Source organism: Saccopteryx bilineata, chromosome 7 (assembly GCF_036850765.1).
Source record: "Saccopteryx bilineata isolate mSacBil1 chromosome 7, mSacBil1_pri_phased_curated, whole genome shotgun sequence".
In the NCBI taxonomy this organism is placed as follows: domain Eukaryota; kingdom Metazoa; phylum Chordata; class Mammalia; order Chiroptera; family Emballonuridae; genus Saccopteryx; species Saccopteryx bilineata.
This window is the reverse complement of record NC_089496.1, coordinates 48,041,080-48,059,744: the sequence shown is the minus strand read 5'-3', so window position 1 is coordinate 48,059,744 and position 18,665 is coordinate 48,041,080. Positions and strand designations below refer to the sequence as shown.

Sequence of the window (18,665 nt, the reverse complement as noted above, 5' to 3'; positions counted from 1 at the left end):
TAAATGTTAACAGCTTAGTCCAGGGGTCGGGAACCTTCTTGGCTGAGAGAGCCATGGACGCCACATATTTAAAAATGTAATTCTGTGAGAGCCATTCAACGACCCGCGTACGTTACACATTATCCAATAAAAATCTGATGCTGTCCCGGAGGACAGCTGTCATTGCCTCCAGCCACCCGCAACCATGAACATGAGCGGTAGAAAATGAATGGATTGTAATACATGAGAATGTTTTATATTTTTAACATTATTATTTTTTTTATTAAAGATTTGTCTGCAAGTCAGATGCAGCCATCAAAAGAGCCACATCTGGTTCGCGAGCTATAGGTTCCCAACCTCTGGCTTAGTCAAATGTTTTGAAACCTCGGTGGGTCAAAAAAGAAACAAAAACAACAACTAGTCCTGTAAATCTGTTTTGCAACCTCTTCTCCTTAGCACGGTCAGGACATAGAGTGTTTCCAGGAGAAACGCACCAGGACATCGAGATCGGTGAGAAGCGTCTTTATTACCAGCAGGGACCTGCGTCTCGTCCACGTTCGCAAGAAGGACAGAGAGGCAGAAGGAATCACCACACTGTTGGGAGTCAGGGTGAATACACAACTTCCAAATGGTCACTTTTAGGCAGGATCTGTTCAAATACCCACCTTTGTACCCTTGACCGATGGCCTTTTCCCCTGCCTTTCACCTGGTGACCGGGACCACGTGCGAGCCCCCCCCTCCCCCCAGCCCGCACGACACCCAGTGCGTGGAGCAGAGCGCCGCTCTCCAGCTAACACCGCGTCTTTCCCTTCCATCCAAGAAAGCATGTGGGGTCCACGTAAGGAAGAATGCTAAACACATAGGCATGACCTTCCTCTGCCCTTACTTTTTTTTCAGTGTAACATGATCACAAGTGTTGGTATTTTACCTTAGTAGCGGTTCACTTGTGACACAACTCACAAATTGTAGGAAGGCATGGTTAAGAGATGTTTTAAAAACTCAACACAAACAGGCTATATTGCTAAGCTTCCCAGATAGACCAGCACTCTTCCTCTAGGATAGGGGTCGGGAACCTTTTTGGCTGAGAGAGCCATGAACGCCACATATTTTAAAATGTAATTCCGTGAGGGCCATACAATGACCCATGTACATTACACATTATTCGATAAAAATTTGGTGTTGTCCCAGAGGACAGCTGTGATTGGCTCCAGCCACCCGCAACCATGACCATGAGCGGTAGGAAATGAATGGATTATAATACATGAGAATGTTTTATATATTTAACGTTATTTTTTTTTAATTAAAGATTTGTCTGCGAGCCAGATGCAGCCATCAAAAGAGCCACATCTGGCTCACGAGCCATAGGTTTCCAATCCCTGCTCTAGTCTCTTTGTCCAAGACTGCTGCGGGGTTGGGAGGAATCCCCTAGATCACATAGGCACCTTTAGGGCATTGGTGACAAAGATCTTAGGAACAACACTTGGACTCTTAAGAAGAAATGAAGGAGATAAAAGACCTCGTTCTCCAAAGCAACCAGAGAGTGAGAACCCACAGTCTCTCCTCCCTACCTGGCACCAGAAGCCCCCGCCTGAGCCATGGACAACAGTAAGTCAAGTTCCTCCCAACGGCCTAAGCCGAGAAATACCGGATCCCCATGTTCTCCACGTTCTGAGCTCCGGGAGCTGACTCAGAAGACATGGCCGCCGAGTGCTATAGCTGACCCCCCCATCACTGCCTAAATTAGAGGGAGGACATGCTTCCTTTCCACGGCACTCACTCGGAAATGCAAACGCAAGAGGTGGGAAAAGAAACCAGATTCAGGAAAGAAGACAAAGGCAGAGAGGCGCCCAGCGGTCTGACCGAGCGCGTCCCGGGGTGCCGGCGTCTGGATCTCGGAGGCCGACTATGAGAAAAGGGGAGCAGAGACGGTCTATAGTATTTGCTAGGTCGCCGCCGGGCGCCGATCTAAGCTAGTTACAGTGGTCTCAGGGGAACTGCTTTTAAATGGCTATCTTGTCCCCGTCCTTCTCGTCATCCTCCATGATCACTTTGGGTTTCTCCTCCCTGAGCAGTGTCAGACCTGCAAAGCAAAGCACAAGTGAGCTGGTGCAAAGCGAACAGTGTCACGAGAGGGAGAGGGAGAGCTAGGTTGCCCTACGTGGCCTCCCCAGAGGAGCTGAGGCTCAGCGAGGATGCCACACTCTGGTCAGAGGGGAGACGCTGGCCCCGGGGGTCAGGGGCACCCTTCACCTCTTCTCCACACTCTGTGTTGATACTCATGGCACTGCAGGGAGGGAAGCATGTGGAGTTTGGAGTCCAAATGTTTTGGACTCCTCATTCCGCCACTCGATCTGTGTTGGGCCAGTTAACACCTTCACACCTCAGTTTTCTCTTATGGAAAAGAAGGGCCATGAGACTTACATAAAGGGAGATTTTGACAATTAATTAAGAAGTAGGCAACGATACTCAGCACAGCGCCACACCCGTGAGCAACGCAAGGTCGGCTCTTCCTCTCCTTTACAACTTGCGAGTTTATTTTCCTCTTGTAAAGCACTGGGAAGCCTCATGAAGTCAAACTTAAACACACTCTACTAACATCTGGGGAAAATAACGAGCGTAGGCTCTGAACATGCCATTTCTAAATGTCCGCACTAGTGCTAATAAAGTTAACATAGTGCAGGGCAACATGAAAATATAAAGAATATCTAGTGAGTTTTTCATACAGCTATTGATATATGGCTACAATATATTTTAAAAACCTGCTCTTTATATCAAGATGATTCCTTTTTTTTTTTCCACTTTGGGGATTAAATTATCCTTTCCTCTATAAACTTTTAGTGAAAGTGAACCAGCATTGGTATTTGTATAGCTGAGCATTGACTTTAATATCCTATAATGGAAAAATATGTGGTAGTTCATCACAAATCGTGATTTCAGGAATACCACGGCTTAGGATGAGGCATCCATCAGTAGCGCCTGCATCTGTATATAATCACGCCCTTCTTATTCTCAATGCTTACTACTGTTGGCTTTGGCGAGTTGAGAATGAACTCTGTCTGGTGGTTTAACCCAGTCCTGGTCCTCGTGCTGTCCTGTGGGAATGTCCCGGAGCCAGAAAGCTTTGCCTTTGGGGGTCATCCAACTTTGCGCAGGTCCCTTCACTTAGCTGAGCCTCGGTTTATTCATCTGTAACACTGGATATAAAAGAATCTGCAGCTCCCATAGGGGGTGATGCACCATCCAGGTTTAGGCACACATTCTCTCAGGCATCAACCACACCTGCCCTGAGGCTCTGTGAAAGCACTTCCACGCCGCGGGACCCCCCACTGCCTGGTGAGGTCCTCACAAGGTGTTGTGCCACGCAGCCCAGGACCTGGGATACAGTGGGGATTTAGAAAAGGTCAGTTCCTCCCTCCCACTCGCTATGTGGAAGAGCTTAGGACACCTGGTCGCGGGTTAGAGCTTGCTGTGCTTTTATGGCCCAGCTGTCAGTGCAAGGTCTCTAAGGGTCAGTTTGCCTAGCAGCAAGCTGACTTAGGCCACGATCCCTCCCACCCAGAACACCGTCTAAAGCTGGTCACCTGCGCTGCAGACATGCCCCTCTGATGTAAGGGGAGCCAAGGCTAAGACTCTGCCTCTCCCGCTAAACCACACCAGAGAGGGCGCTCTGTTCCCAGCAGGACAGAAGAGGGGTCACTTTCTGAGGATGTACCAGCCTTCTTTCTACAAGTACAGTATTGAGCTTTGGTCTGCAAATGTTCAGAGCTCAGGATCCACTTTTCCAGGAGGCTTCTTGTCAAGGATCCTAGCCAGCCTCTTTCGTCATGACTTTCCCTGGTTCCTTTTGCCAAAGACTTCAATGAAAGACTTCGTTTTCCTTAAGTAGATCTCAGCTACTCCGATTTGACCAATCACAACCCAGTGTGCTCCCTGCCACGCCGTCACCAAGAAGGGGGCCCTGGCAACTGTGGGCCAAGTTGGAAGCGAACCACGGGCTGGCGATAAAGCCCGAGGTTGACTCCTCACTAAGGAGTCGTCTGGCAATCGGAACCCATCAAATAAGCTCGTTAACCTAGAGGAATGAAGGTAGTTAGCCAGAGATTTAGAACGGAGCAAATCTTTGTCCAGTCCTCACTTGCCAAGGGCTAATGAGAGGAGACACCTCCAGGGTGCGTTTGTCTGTGAGTTCCTCTCAACACCCCATTAGAACCAACGTGAGTCTCCCCGAACATCTGCTGAGGGCTCTGTCTTTATCAGCTCAACCAGCATTTCGAGTCCTGCCAAATCTTTAGATACGAAAAGGCACTTCAAAAACAAAGTGCTTCAGCTAATATGCTAATAGAAGCTCGAGTCATAGAACGCTACCTAGAATCACAAATACAACACAGAGATGCGCTGATGCAAGGCGTTTCAGAATGTGTGTGGAGTCTATGGATATACAAGCCCCTCTCCCCAGCTCTGTGTACTTTGTACTGTGTACTTTGAGAAACATTTCTTTACTCAGTCAGAAACTGCTCTCTTGTGGTGTAGATTATTAGGAAGAAGGCAGCTTCCATTGCCAGATAAACAAAGCTCAGTGTTTTAGGAGGTTCTTTGAATCAGCAGGTTTATATGGAGAGGTAAAAAAATGGTGGCTAGGAACAGTCTCCCTTTTAGAAACTCTCCCCTTTATCTCAAAGACTGTAGGGTTGACTAGAGAACGAAGGGGAACTCACAGGAACTGTGCTAAGGGTTTCAGATACTTTATTTCATTGTCCCAACAATCCCAGGAGACAGGAGGTATGGTCCTGACCTTTCAGAGATGGATGAAGCCTGGGAGGCTCTTATGGTTGGTGTCAGTGACCCAGGGTCATAAATGAGAAAGCAGCAGAATCAGAGACCAAACCTAGATCTTTCTGACTCCAAAGCCCCCTGCCCAACACTGTCTACTAAGGTGACCCATTGACCAAATCTTCCTCTAGAGGAGCCTCAATAACAACAAATAGATGGGGAGAAAATAGTCAGTCTTCTAATGGAGAACTTGGAACTGCAGAATTGTGATTTCCAAACAGAATATATTTTAAAAACCCAAATAATCATTGAACATCGCTATACTGAAGGGACCAGTTCAATAACAGCAACGAGGGCAATCCACAGACTGGTTCTCATGACTCCATCAAACAGATCATTGACGAAAGCTGATCTAAATAACAGCCACAACAATGGGAACAGGAAGAGGAAGAACAATACTAAAAGGGACGACAAAGTCTTGGTATTAGCATGCCCTTGTCTAACAGAGAGCTAGAATAGAGCTCAGAATAGAAAAGACTCTTGTTTTGAGTTGGAGGGCTGTGTCAGTGGAGACCCTGAACTGGCTGAGGCTGGGGGGGGTGGGGTAGGGGATAGGGGATGGGGGATGGGTTGGAGGATCAGTGTAGGTAGGAATGCAGGGACTGGAACCTAGCACAAGCATGGCTGAGGCCGCCTCAGACCCTCCCCATTGGTTGTGGGTCCATTTCTCTAGAGAAAGGCCTCTCCTGCTCCATGCCCCATTGCCCGGTCTGTTCCTTGGAAATCAGTGACCCTGTGTGCACCCCTGACAGCCTTGTTATGATGTTTTCTTCTTTGCTGTCTTTCAGTTTGTTTCTTTATCAAATGAAGTAATGGGGAAACATGGTTTTATAATAACAACCAAAGCTCATCGCCTCCCCAAAGGATCCCTTGTGGATTGCTATAATAAAAGTCTTGGTATTTGCATGTCCGTGTCTAATACAGAACTAGTTCAGATCGCTATAACAACACAGGACAATGCGACTGGTAAGACAGACCTGGGTCAGAACTCCCAGTGTTTGCTTCTGAGCACAATTTGATCCATTTCTCTGGCATCTAATCATCCCATCACCAGTGCAATCCATCAGTCAGCCACGCCACCCATCCATCGACTTCATCCTCAGAAGACTTCAAAGTGGCTCAGTTATTTAAATTTTCCCTCAGTTTCTTTACCAGTAAAGGGAGATAGTAGCTACTTTATTGTGTCATTTCAGCTGATTTTTAGAGTTCCCTCCTCTACCACCCTGACCCACTCACTATCTATGTAAAAAGCATGCACACACACTGTCTTCTATTGTAATCATGTCTGATCCCCCAACCTGCACATGAAATCCTCAAGGCCAAGACTGCGCCTCCCACTGGCTGTCTGCTGGACTGCAGTTATGAACCATGTTCAGCAAGAGTCCTCGGCTGGGTCTGACACATATGCAGAGAGCTGTCATCATTCCTGCGCCTCCCACTGGCTGTCTGCTGGACTGCAGTTATGAACCATGTTCAGCAAGAGTCCTCGGCTGGATCCGACACATATGAAGAGAGCTATCATCATTTCTGCATCTCCCTTTCTCTCCCTCTCCCTCTCTCTTGTTCTGAGGATTTGGCCAATGTATCCGGGTGTCCTGAGAGAATCAGCCATCAGCTGTAGGACGCATGATCCAGTCTGGGGAAGGAGGGCATTTCGACTCCCTTCTCAAGGACCCGCTGACATTTCTATTTCATTGGCTCAGTGGATTCGGCCAGTTCTGCTGAGGTGTGAGTAACGCTCTGACCCTCGCCCACCTCCGTGCCCGCCCTGGGGGAGCTGCCCAGGAGGGTAAAGCAGAGAGGCAGCAGTAAATGCTGCTCCTCCCCAGAGCACCTCTGAGCGACACAGACTGCTGGGCAGGCCCGGGGCCGTGCCCGCGGCACCTCCAGATGGCCAGGCTCTTGACCTGCTCCCGTCGCCACCTGCAAACGGCCTGCACCAGCTCTTTTTACCTGCTGCGAAGGGGGATGGGTGCGGGGCAGGTGTGTCTTTTCTCCTTGGCTTCTTCTGTTCCAGGTCAGTGTTGTGAAGGGCTGGGCTGGTTCTGGCCTTTGGGCGTCGCTCTTGGACCTCGTAGCGTTGAAGTAACTGTTCTGAAAGCACACCTGTGTCATTCAGAAGACAGAGGGAGAAAGATGGTCAAATACACACCTCCTCATAGCCAAGGTCTCTGCACATACACCTGATAGTGGTTGTCACCGTATCTTTTCAAACTTATTTTAACAAAAGCACTTTCTAAAACTTGGTATCTACTGAAGCTACACTGGAGAACATCTACGCGAAGGGTTTTACATGCCTGATTGGAATATAATATGACTCCCCAGTCACACACCCACAGAGAGTGAGGCAAGGGGGCGGGCCCGGGGAGTGCAGCTCATGGGTGTCCGAGCCAGGACGCAAGCCCGGGTTCGTCTGCCTCCTCCATCAGAGATGGATTATTAGCTGTTCCCCAAGCCACATGCTCTATTTACATGATGTAATCAGTTCTCTCTCTCCCTCCACCTGCCTCCTCACCTCTCTTCTACGTGGGAAATTTTCCTCCACCATTTATAAATCTGAAAACAGCCCCCTCTGTAGCCTTGCCACCATTCCACTGCCCAGACCGGGCTCCCGGGTCCTCCTCTAAGGACCTCCAGGATGATGTTACTTCTCACTAGATAGTTCAGCTATTTTGGTTCTGACCGTTGTTTTAATTTATTCATTTGAAATAAAATGGAATCTAAAATGAAATGGATTGGGGTCACATCAGTCCTTCCCAGAAGACTCTGTGTCCTATATAGTGTGTCTGTAAAGTCATGGTGCACTTTTGACCAGTCACAAGAAAGCAACAAAAGACAATAGAAATGTGAAATCTGCACCAAATAAAAGGAAAACCCTCCCGGTTTCTGTAGGATGATATGGCAGCATGTGCGCATGTGCAGATGATGACATAACACCACGTATACAGCGGAGCAGCCCACTGCGATGCCAGTCGAGATGTGGACCATACAGAGGAAAGTTCAGTGTGTTCTGTGGCTCGCTAAATTCGAATCCATGACCAAAGTGCAACGTGAATATCGGCGCGTTTATAACGAAGCGCCACCACATAGGAATAACATTACTTGGTGGGATAAGCAGTTGAAGGAAACCGGCAGTTTGGTGGAGAAACCCCGTTCTGGTAGGCCATCAGTCAGTGACGAGTCTGTAGAGGCTATAAGGGATAGCTACCTAAGGAGCCCTCAAAACTCTGTGCGTGAGCCCACATTGAACTGCTCTGAATAGGTATGAAACTGGGAGGGTTTTCCTTTTATTTGGTGCAGATTTCACATTTCTATCGTCTTTTGTTGCTTTCCTGTGACCGGTCAAAAGTGCACCATGACTTTACGGACACACTGTATGTTTCATACCCTACCGAGGAGGCTGTGAACAGGGAGGACCTTGAATAAGTGGCCTGGAGGGAGGGAGGAAAGGAAATAGGACAAAACAAAACATTTGGGAACAAGAGAGCATCACATGGCCCACACACGGCTGCTGTGGGAACACGTTAGCTGTTCACCAGACTGCATGCTTTGCTCCTGGGCACGGAGCTGGGGTACATTTCCCATCCTCCCCTGCAGTCAGATGAGGCCTGTGATGGAAGGAAGTGAAAGAGCCCCTGCAGGCCTGTCCCTCCTCCACTCTGTCTCCCCCGTGCCTGCAGGATGGATGCTGATGTACATGGTGACGTTGGAAGCCGTGTGATACTGACGTCTCAAACTCCATCAGCCTAAATTCCCAAATGACCGTCTGGAGCAGAGCTTGCCTCCCCCCACCCCCAACTTCCACTATCAGTGAGTGAAACATAAACTTGTACTGCGTCATGTTAATATTTTGGAATGTATCTGTTATAGCAGCTGGCTGTACTATAACTAAGACAGATGGAGAAATTGTACCAACGATTAAAAAACACTCCAATTTTTAAGAAAGAAATAAATGGTAAGATGGATGTGATCTAGAGGCAAGCAGGTCCCTAGCCAGGTGTGCGCACTGACCACACGGTCCTTACCTGGTATGAAAGGCGGGATGTGCACAGCTGGAGTATCTTTCCTCCGTGGCTTTTTCTGGTCTGCCTCGACACTCAGGGAGACCTGCACATTCTTCCCCTTCCTTGGCTTCTTCTTGAGCTCGCAGTCCTGAATGAACTGGTCTGAAAGGTCATCTGGTTCTGACAGGATGCCAAGGAAAGAGAACGTGACAGGAGTCAGCCACTGGTGCGAAAGAGAAAAGCATTTCTTTCCTGTGGCCTCTTCTACGGAGAACGTTAGTAGCCTGGCATGAATACACGGAATGCAACGGAAGCCTGGACTTCCGTAAAACTCCAAATGAAGAGAACTGAAATGGGGCGGACAATCAAGGCAAAGAGGGACTATAAAATCTCGTTAGGCAACTTCTGATGGGAGAACAGGTCCTCTGGGCTAAATGCCCCTGTTCAATTTCCTTGCTTAGGGCTTGCTTTCTTTGGAGACCCCAGGGGACAGAAGGCGCCTTGTGCTCTCTGAGGTCTTATGATAGGGTGCTCAGTGCATTACACACCTCCACGCCTCTGACTCACAATTGGGCTTCAGGGTGGTCCTTCCACTGGGCTGGCTTTGCAATTCTCCTGTTTGCCCTTCTTAGAGCTGAAGGATGTGTACCCTTTCTGTCATTTTATTCTCAATCACCTCTGCTTCCAATAAATGCATGTTGAATGCTGAGGAAGTGGAGTAGGATCTGAGTTCAAGTCCTGACTCCGTCACTTGCTAGTTCTGAGAATCTGGGCCTTTCTAGAAACTTTAATATTCTCTTAGCTTTTAAAGTGGGGATAATATTAAGTCTTGGTGTGTGTGTGGACACGCGCATGCGTGTGTGTCTGCCTGTCTGTGAGGGAGAGAGAGAGAGGCAGAACTAGAGTTGATAATGGTGGTAAAGCACTGATACAAAAGATCTATTTCAGATGCTCACAAATGTGGACTCCAGCTATTGCCATGATGAATTTGGGGAAATTAAGAATTTAACTGGACCTTTTCAACTTCCTTCCTCCTTCTCTCTCTCTCTCTCTCTCTCTCTCTCTCTCTCTCCCCCTCCCTCCATCTCTCCCTTCTGCCCTTCTTCTCTCTCTGTCTCTCTTTCTCTTCCTATTTTATGAAAATATTCAGGTCAGTTTCTTTCAGACACTGAAGATTAAACGTATCAAAACTTTGCCCTTCTAGTTTTGTGGATCTAGATGTAATATGTCATTATTTATTGACTGATTCAACAAATGTTGGTTCAGCAAGGCCAGGCCGGGAGCCAGCCTCTGGAACTACAAGGACAAGTAAAAAATGGCCCCTGATCTCAAGTTGCTTATGATCTATAGGGCTTTATATCTGGATGCTCATTTGTTTTGGAAAACTCAATATATATATAAGGAACCTACCATCAGAAATATTTAATAACCACATATCATTACGACTGCACCATCAAAAGATCACAGTGAATAACCAAAAAGTCAAACAGCATCACTCCCTTTAGCCAATTTAATAGCAATACACATTTCCTTTCACCTAGAAAAATCATTTTAATTTAATAAAGATTAGCTGATGTTGTACTACACGTAAGGCAGGAGATGATATAATTTTAAGTTTACATACACACAAAAAAAGGAGGTGAAAGGGGAACTTTACTGAGTACTACGTAAGTACTAGGTGAGTTTAAATCATTCCAGTGTGTGGGATGGACCAGTACCTTTTCTGATCTCTCAGTGCCTGTGTTTGCCAGTTGTTAAATAGTGGGAGGAGAAAACAGAGGTTTAGACTGCCGATAAAAGGCTGAGGGTTACACTGCTGGTGGGTAAGGGCATTAGGGTTAAATCCAGGCTCTGGGGTCCATGATTGCTATTGCCTGGCTAAAAATGCAGTTTTAAAGATTTGTTACCGCCTGACCAGGCAGTGGTGCAGTGGATAGAGCGTCGGACTGGGATGCGGAGGACCAGGGTTCGAGACCCCAAGGTCGTCAGCCTGAGCGCGGGCTCATCGGGTTTGAGCAAAGCTCACCAGCTTGAGCCCAAGGTCGGTGGCTTGAGCAAGGGGTCACTCAGTCTGCTGTAGCTCCTCCCCCCCCCACCCCAGTCAAGGCACATAGGAGAAATCAACCAATGGACAACTAAGGAACTGCAACAAAGAACTGATGTTTCTTATCTCTCTCCCTTCCTGTCTGCCTGTCCTTATCTGTCCCTCTCTCTGACTCTGTCACAAAAAAATAAAAATAAAAATAAAATAAAGATTTGTTACCACATGGCACAGTTCATTCCCTCCACTCTATACATTTGTTGAACAAATGAATGCTGCTCAGAATGGGTGTTGTCCGGCTGCGGGGTCTGTGGAGGAACAGGCTGGGCATAGACTCGTCACGGGTCCTGTTCAACCCAGAAGGCGATGTGGCCCGTAGTACACAGACTAAGACATTTGCTTCAATTCTGACTTTCACTTCCATTACACAGTTTTCCATTTTTTGGAGAAATCTTGAACATAAAATATCCTGATAGCAAGTGGGGAAAGGTTTGGGCGTGGGGGAGGGGGAGCCATAATGGGGTGCGAGGCATAAACAAAGGCTATGAATATGCAAAAGGCCCATCATCCATCAAAAACTCGGGAGTGTCTCATTTTTAGAAATGGGTAGAGGCAGAAATGTTTCTGGTATTTTCATTACAAAGGTTATGCAAAAAGTCAGTTCCGGAAAGGAAACAGCTTGACAATAAAGCAGAAAAAGGCCGTTTAGAATTCTGTCTTGATAGGCAAAGAGAGATATTTGCAATATTTTATCGCACCACACGCTGGGTGCGTGCGTGAGGGGGAAACATTGCAAACCGCCACATCCCGTTGTTGCCTCAACAATGCTCTGCCTGGAGCTCATCCCGACCCCAAAAAGGTGACAGTGCCTTCTCTCTCTCTCTCTCTCTCTCTCTCTCTCTTTTAAACTCTAAGGAACCCCTCTCGGTGCCTCAGCTAATACTGACACAGCAGACACCACGGATCCATGGCTGTCTGTCCATCTGTCACCAGAGGCACAGACTGTCCGGGTGGAGGGGGCCTCCCTCTGACTTGTTTGCAAACTAAACGGCAGAGCCCCGTCTTCTGGACCCCCGCCACGGACACCCCCCTGCAGCGTTTACCTAGGTGGCTGCGCCGAGGGTCCAGCGTGTCCAGTCTGTCTTCGGGGAGCTCCAGGGACTGCATCGGCTCGGTGGACATCATCGAAGGAGGGCGGGTGTCTGTTCCTTCCCCAGCACTGCGGACGATGGGACACAAGTCTGTCAGCCTGTCTGCTGTCCCTTCACTCCCTTGTCAGATAAGTATATTTATTGAGCACTTATTACATTCCCAAGTCATCCCATTTTTACTCTTCTCAGCTCCTAGAATCCTCTTCTCCTTAGCTACTAGAAGCTCTAAGATTTAAGCTAAAATAAACAAATCTCTCACACACATGCACAGGGGTTTGTGGGTAGTTGTTGTATATCAAATATCCAGTATTTTCCCTCTCTCAGATGCACTGTGGGAGTCTCAGAATGAACACCTGTCAAGTCTGAATTGGAAATGAGTTAGCGAGAGTTACAGAAAATATTGATTAAGCCTTACTAAGGTGACCAATCATTCTCCTTTAGGGAGGACAGTCCTTCTTTTGTAAGTGCCATCCTCCCTCGAAAAGCGTCCTCCTACATGTCCTCCTTTTTGATATTGGAAGACTAATCTGTAAATGTCCGTATTCGATCAATGCAGAGTCGATCCATTGCGTGTGATGTGACGTATTTGTATCTAAATGAGTACTTTTTTCTTACAATTATTATTAAAAATTAATAGGCATGTAAGCATAATTACAATATACAATATTACAAGTGTTTTTATTATGCATTTATCATATTACAGTGTATTATTATTACAATGAATAAAATGTTTCTTTTATTTACGATATTGTTTTCTTCAATTTATTTTTGTCCTCCAGCCTGACCTGGCAGTGGCGCAGTGGATAGAGCATTGGACTGGAATGCGGAGGACCCAGGTTCGAGACCCCAAGGTTGCTAGCTTGAGTGCGGGCTCATCTGGTTTGAGCAAAATAGCTCACCAGCTTGGACCCAAGGTTGCTGGCTCGAGCAAGGGGTTACTCGGTCTGCTGAAGGCCCATGGTCAAGGCACATATGAGAAAGCAATCAATGAACAACTAAGGTGTCGCAACGCGCAATGGAAAACTAATGATTGATGCTTCTCATCTCTCCGTTCCTGTCTGTCTGTCCCTGTCTATCCCTCTCTCTGACTCTCTCTCTGTCTCTGTAAAAAAAAAAAAAATTGTCCTCCTTTTCATTGTAAAAAAATTGGTCACCTTAGCCTTACCTATATTCTCTCTGTTTAGAACTGCAAAGTAAGATTATGCCTATTTCATAGATGGGGAAACTAAGGCTCAAAAAAGCTATTAATTAATTAACTAAATCAGACATATATTAAATAGCCACCCCTTCAGACTTTCCACTAGACACTCACGTCTCTTATAAATCAAGTGAATATTCGGAGCCCTAACTGAACAAGGCTTCTGTGCTTTTCTGACCATTGCATCCTGTAACTATAAAATCCTGAGATTTGCTCCCTAGCCATGCTGTGACGGTGGTAGGAAAAAAAAAATCTACATCTCGAAATATCCTTTATTATTTTCTCCCTAGAGATTCCTGACATTAGAGTGAGTCTGTCTCTTCCCCCTCACCCCCTCGCTCCCCCTACACCCCTCCTCCATCACTCTGAGACCACAAATCCATTGAACTTTCCAGAGCTATTAGTTGTAGGCGCTGGCCAGGAGCAGCGGAAATCCAGAATGAACATGTGTTAGGTCTGAATGAGAAGTGCATTGGTTGAAATGTATAGGAAATCCTCATTAGCGCCTACCTAGATTCTGTTTCTGGAATTTCTTTCAGACAACTGCTTCCTCATGTCCTACTGTAGCATGAATGGTTGGAGAGGAATAAGAGGATTAAAACGACCCACTGGTCCTCTTGTCTTGAGATTCCTGTATTCCCCGCAGGCACACGAACACACAGACCAGCTAGGTTACCATTTCAAGCTCCTAGAATTAGTGCAGTTCAGTGGTCTTAGGAGCAAGAAGCCAGCTCTCTCCCGTTCTGCCCGGAGGCTTCTCCCTCTATAGGCTGAGATCACTGCCTAGCAGATGGGGCCATTAATGGATTACTTGAGCCCGGCTTTTAGTGCCACTCGGAGCAGACTTATTGTACTGAGTGACCTCAGCAGACATCAATTTGTACCGTCTTTAGTGTTTGTGTGCAGACTTCCAACTCCCTGGGACCATAGGGAAGCCTGCTGTTAACTTGGGTGACCAGCCACCACCTGCCTGAGTGGAGAGGAAAGCCATGGGCCCATCTCTCAGGATGAGTGGACTCGGTGCTGAGGTCTAGAGGCAAAGTGACAGCCTCGAATGCGGTCTGTGTATCTACTTAACCAATCTTCCTCTTCTTGGGGGGCTGAAAGTCATTAGCCTCGTCATAGACTTTGTGCTGAAAAATGACCCCATGGAGAGAACCTGGTCAAAATACTCATTCTCCAGAAGAAAAAAACCTGAGGCTCAAAGAGATTAAAACGACCTGACGCTAGTTACACGCTAGAGTCAGAGCCATCATTTGCAGTCAGGACTCCTACCTTCCACTCGGGGTCCTAGCTGACAACCCCCCCCTCCATAGCCTAAGGTAAGCTGTCCTTGGTATTAAGTCATATGATAGCTCCTATGTGCCTAGTAGTTGGTTATTTAATTTAAACCTGACCTTTCAGGTCAAATAGATCTACATGAAATCTCAGCTCTTTAACTCAAAAGCCATATATGACTGATGAAGTAGCTGAAACTCAATGACCTAGTGAGGGTCAGTGGGCAAGTGTGACATCACCATCTATGCCCTTTCTCCCGACTGCTGCTATGATAGAACCTGCAAAGGCTAGCCAGCACCTCTGTAGCATGCCAACTGTCACCCAGGGGGCACATGTCCCCTTCTGGCTCCCTCATTTTTACCCCGTTTTTTTATCTGTAAAGTAGAGATAATATCATCTGTCTTGTAGAGTTATTCTGAAGATTAAATAGGATAGCTTCATGCTTTGCAAATTAGAGGCACTTGAGTAAGTGGCAGCCATGGTTAAGTAACACTGTCTACACCCAACTAAACAGCCAGCTCATGGAGACCGGGTGTGCTGCTGGAAAATTCTACGCACTTATCGAATCTTCCGCTTTCATCTGGATGCTGGACCATGGGACGGCCAGCCTTCATCTGAGCAAAACCGTCATCACTGCTTTGAGCTTGAGAACTAGGAGCCCCTCCTGAGGGGGTGAACGGTGTGAGCCTCAGAGGTCCCTGAGCAAGGCGCGGGTACACCGTGATCAGTCACAAAGCTGACACCACAGCTCCTGGTGTCTGTGGGGGAAACACCATTTCAGTCTGGGACTGAACTGTGGTGGTGAACTGGCAAGCCCCCGTTGGCTAGGGCGCTGAGAGATGATTTTCAGATTTGGGATTTTCCACAACAAAAGTACCCCTGAGCTGGGCAGGGACGTGTTTTGCTCATAGCATTAGAAGACACTTCTTTTTTTTTTTTTTTAAATCAAGGTTGATGTTATTATGATTTTCTTGGCAAAGAAACCGTCACACGAAGGAGAGCCATACCTGGAGTTCAGCGTGGCCTTATTAAAAGCCGGCATTGTACCTGTCTCCATCTCTGTCTTCACGAGAAGGGTGCGCTGTGGGACTGAGCGGCTGTAACACCTGAGCTGGTCTAATTCTCAAACGACGACAGGAACTGTTTCTACTTCCTGTGCCTGGTCTGCCGCGCACGCCTCTCCCGAATGGCCCCCACCTCAAGCTGCTCCCATCCTGCTGCCCCAGAAGGCTCCGCCCCCCTCCCCCAACAGCAGCCTACAGCAGCTGAAGAACATTCAGAAGCCCCAGGTCTTCCTTTCAGACCTAAATACCTGCTCCCTGGGGTCTTCCTGTTCCAGCCCAAGGGCTAGGGCCCTAAGAGATGCTTTGGGGATGTTTCATAACTGTTCTCTAGCACAGAAATTTGTGATCCTTTCACATTCTCTTGTGACTCACTGGTTCAGTGTCCTCTCTGAATGTTAACACTCACACAGTGAGGACTTGGACTGCCACTGTGTCAACTTCTGCCCTTGCTCCTCCCCTGCAGCCTGGGCCCACGTGCCGTGGACATCAGGAACTTTGTGTCATGGGACACCCGAGAAGGGGTCTCAGGAAGCAGCACAACCACAGGCGTTACTGCTGCAGGAACAACATGAATATCTGCACTAAATGACATGGCCAAAGACCACAGAAAGATCCGTATCCGTTCAGGGCAGGTGCTGCTCCCAAATGTTGGAGGGGACAGAGCAAAAAAACAAAACAAAAAAAAACCTCTTGGTTTTCAGAGGGCTTCATATTTCTCAGTGAGGGAATAAAGAATTCTGGGTCTGCATTATTTGTGCCACTGTTGTTGTTTGAGAGAAGGTGAGGGGTCTGATGTAGCACGGGACCAAGTGACAGCATTTCAGCGGCTGAAGGGGGTTTTCAGGCCCCCCGAGCTAAAGTCTTGCAACTTCCCTTTGCTAATTAATCCTTACGCTTGCAAAAAAACCCTTTTTCCCCCACAGAGAGACACTTGTGAAGCAAATACCACTGAGAGAGGAGTTATATTAACTGATGCTGTATACAGAGGGGTTATTAATGACACAGGTCACCTTCTCTTTCAAGAACAGGAACTGTAAGGTCCAGGGTAGTGGGTACCAGGGAGGGAAGCCCACCCACTCAGTGGCAGAAGGACAGGCACACAGAGCAGGCTGCCCAGCCTTTTAATAAGGCTCCTGGAAACTTAGTTTCCACATCTGTAAAATGGGCACGATCGCGGCCCTCCTTCAGGGTGGAGAGGGTTAGCCGTGCTGAGTGTGTACAGCTCCCAGCCTGGATCCTGGCACACGCACTCACACTTTAAGAAGTGTGACTTGCCTTCTTCGCTCTTTCAGTCTCCTGTTGTGGTCACAACAGGTGTGTCTAAATTGAGCAGCTGGAATCATCTCCTGGTCCCATCTCTGGCCTCTCTGAAGCTAATGCTGAGGTAAGAACAACGCAAAGTACACACCACTTCAAGGTCCTGGGACCGTGATACTACTTTTGTTCGGGAAGGAGCTAGCTGACCCTTAGCTTAGCCAGGCGGCATTCTAAATAACTCCCCCAAAGTCATCGGGCTTGGATTAACTTGATGGAATAAAAAGTGAGGTTACATCCGTCCACTGTCCAATGCAGTGTTTGGCGAAAGTACCCTCTGGTTATGTAAAATTCATATCCTTTGTCATAACTCTTCATAACCTGAATTGGTTGAATTCAGGTCAGAAAGTTCCACGTTTTGAAATCAAGTTTGCTCCTTCAGAAGACCTACATTCGCCGTATCCCCAGAGGAGTGCCTCTTCCTGGAAGCAGGGCACGGAGAGGTTTTCTGATAAGCACACTCTCCCCAGGCTTGAACGACCAGCCTCCCCACGCGGCTGACTAGGCAGCTACACCTGTGTTCATCTTCAAACTTCCCCGTTTAATGAGCAAGGACCCCGGTTCTTACGGATCTCAGGACCCCACTTCCCTTGGAGAATGATGGGAAAGGGGCGACTTTCCCTGCTCCCCGCCTCGTCCCAGCTTCGCCTCGCTTCAGAAAGCATGCCCACGCCCCAGCCACGTTCTGCAGCCTCCTCTGCCCCAGCAACAATGAAAACAAACTAACTTATTAGAAACTTGGTTTTCTCCCCCACAAAGTTCTCGGAGTGAAAATGCGCAGCACTTACCTAGCAGCGCAGGTGCTGAGATGAGAGGTCTGGAGGAGGTGGGGAGGACGTGCTTCCTCCCTGGAGCTGGGCTGGCTTCTCCTGGGCTGCCCAACCCCGCTCCTCTTATCAAGGGACCAGCTGCCGCTGTTGCCATGGGGATGCTCTGTTTCTCAGGCGCCAGGGCAAGGGGGATGGAGCTGTTAGAGCTAATCTCACAGCCGCTGTTCCCAAATGCAATAACCGTCCATTACAAAAACGCAGCGCACGCAGTTGTGCTTTGAGTACCTCGTGCGCGAGACTGGAGAGATCCGTGCGCACGGGCCAGACCCCTCCGGCCCTAGGACAGCTCCCCGCTGCAGGTTTTGTTCTGTTTTGGTCTCACTTTGCAAATATGGAAACTGAGGCCTCCCAAAGGCAGCACAAGTTAATTCAAACCCCCACATCTACTTGCATTTAAATTCAAAGTCCTTTCACTCACACAGCGCTGCTTCTCGGAGGGGTATCATGGTGGGAAGAAGAAAAATAGTAGCAATCGTTGAAATGTACGTAAAGCCTCCCCTGTGCCCAGGCATTCTTCTCACATGTATGCTCCTTTTATCCTCACAACAGCCTTGTGAGGCGGGCTGGCATCGCCCCCAGGTCACCGATGGGGAAGCTGGGCATGGGGTCGGTCAGTCCTCTGCCCCAGGTCTCCCACTAGGGCAAGGGAAGGCTAAGGTTGGATGTGGGCCGTCGAATGCTAGAATCCGTGCCCTTTAACCACTGTGCAGTACTGCTCACTGAAGAGAGCATTTCAGGGAGAAATAGCACAGCGAAAGAGCAGCCCTCACCACAAGGGTCGGGGAGTGTGAGGCCAGAGGTCATCTGCTCCTTTAAAGGAAGCAAACCAGACGCTCCAATGTCAGGAAAGCGCGTGCACTCCGGGGAAAGGGTGTTAGCAACAGCCTTGCTGGCCAATGGGGTATTAGCATCTTCATTTCCAAACATTAAGTGGAAAAAAGAATGTGCTTTCTTCCTAAACTCTTCAATTCTTTTG

General features: G+C 48.0%; 1 protein-coding gene across 1 annotated transcript; it reads right to left on the bottom strand.

Annotated features, from left to right (window-relative positions):
• Positions 1–441: 441 nt before the first annotated feature.
• On the bottom strand, positions 442–17,726 carry PPP1R17 (protein phosphatase 1 regulatory subunit 17). Its single transcript, XM_066239068.1, has 5 exons — positions 17,648–17,726; positions 11,958–12,073; positions 8,835–8,993; positions 6,763–6,915; positions 442–2,059 (listed from the first exon to the last, which is right to left on the bottom strand). Exons 2-5 carry the CDS (start codon positions 12,037–12,039, stop codon positions 1,980–1,982), a joined length of 474 nt encoding a protein of 157 aa, XP_066095165.1. The 5' UTR covers positions 12,040–12,073; positions 17,648–17,726; the 3' UTR covers positions 442–1,979.
• Positions 17,727–18,665: the final 939 nt, after the last annotated feature.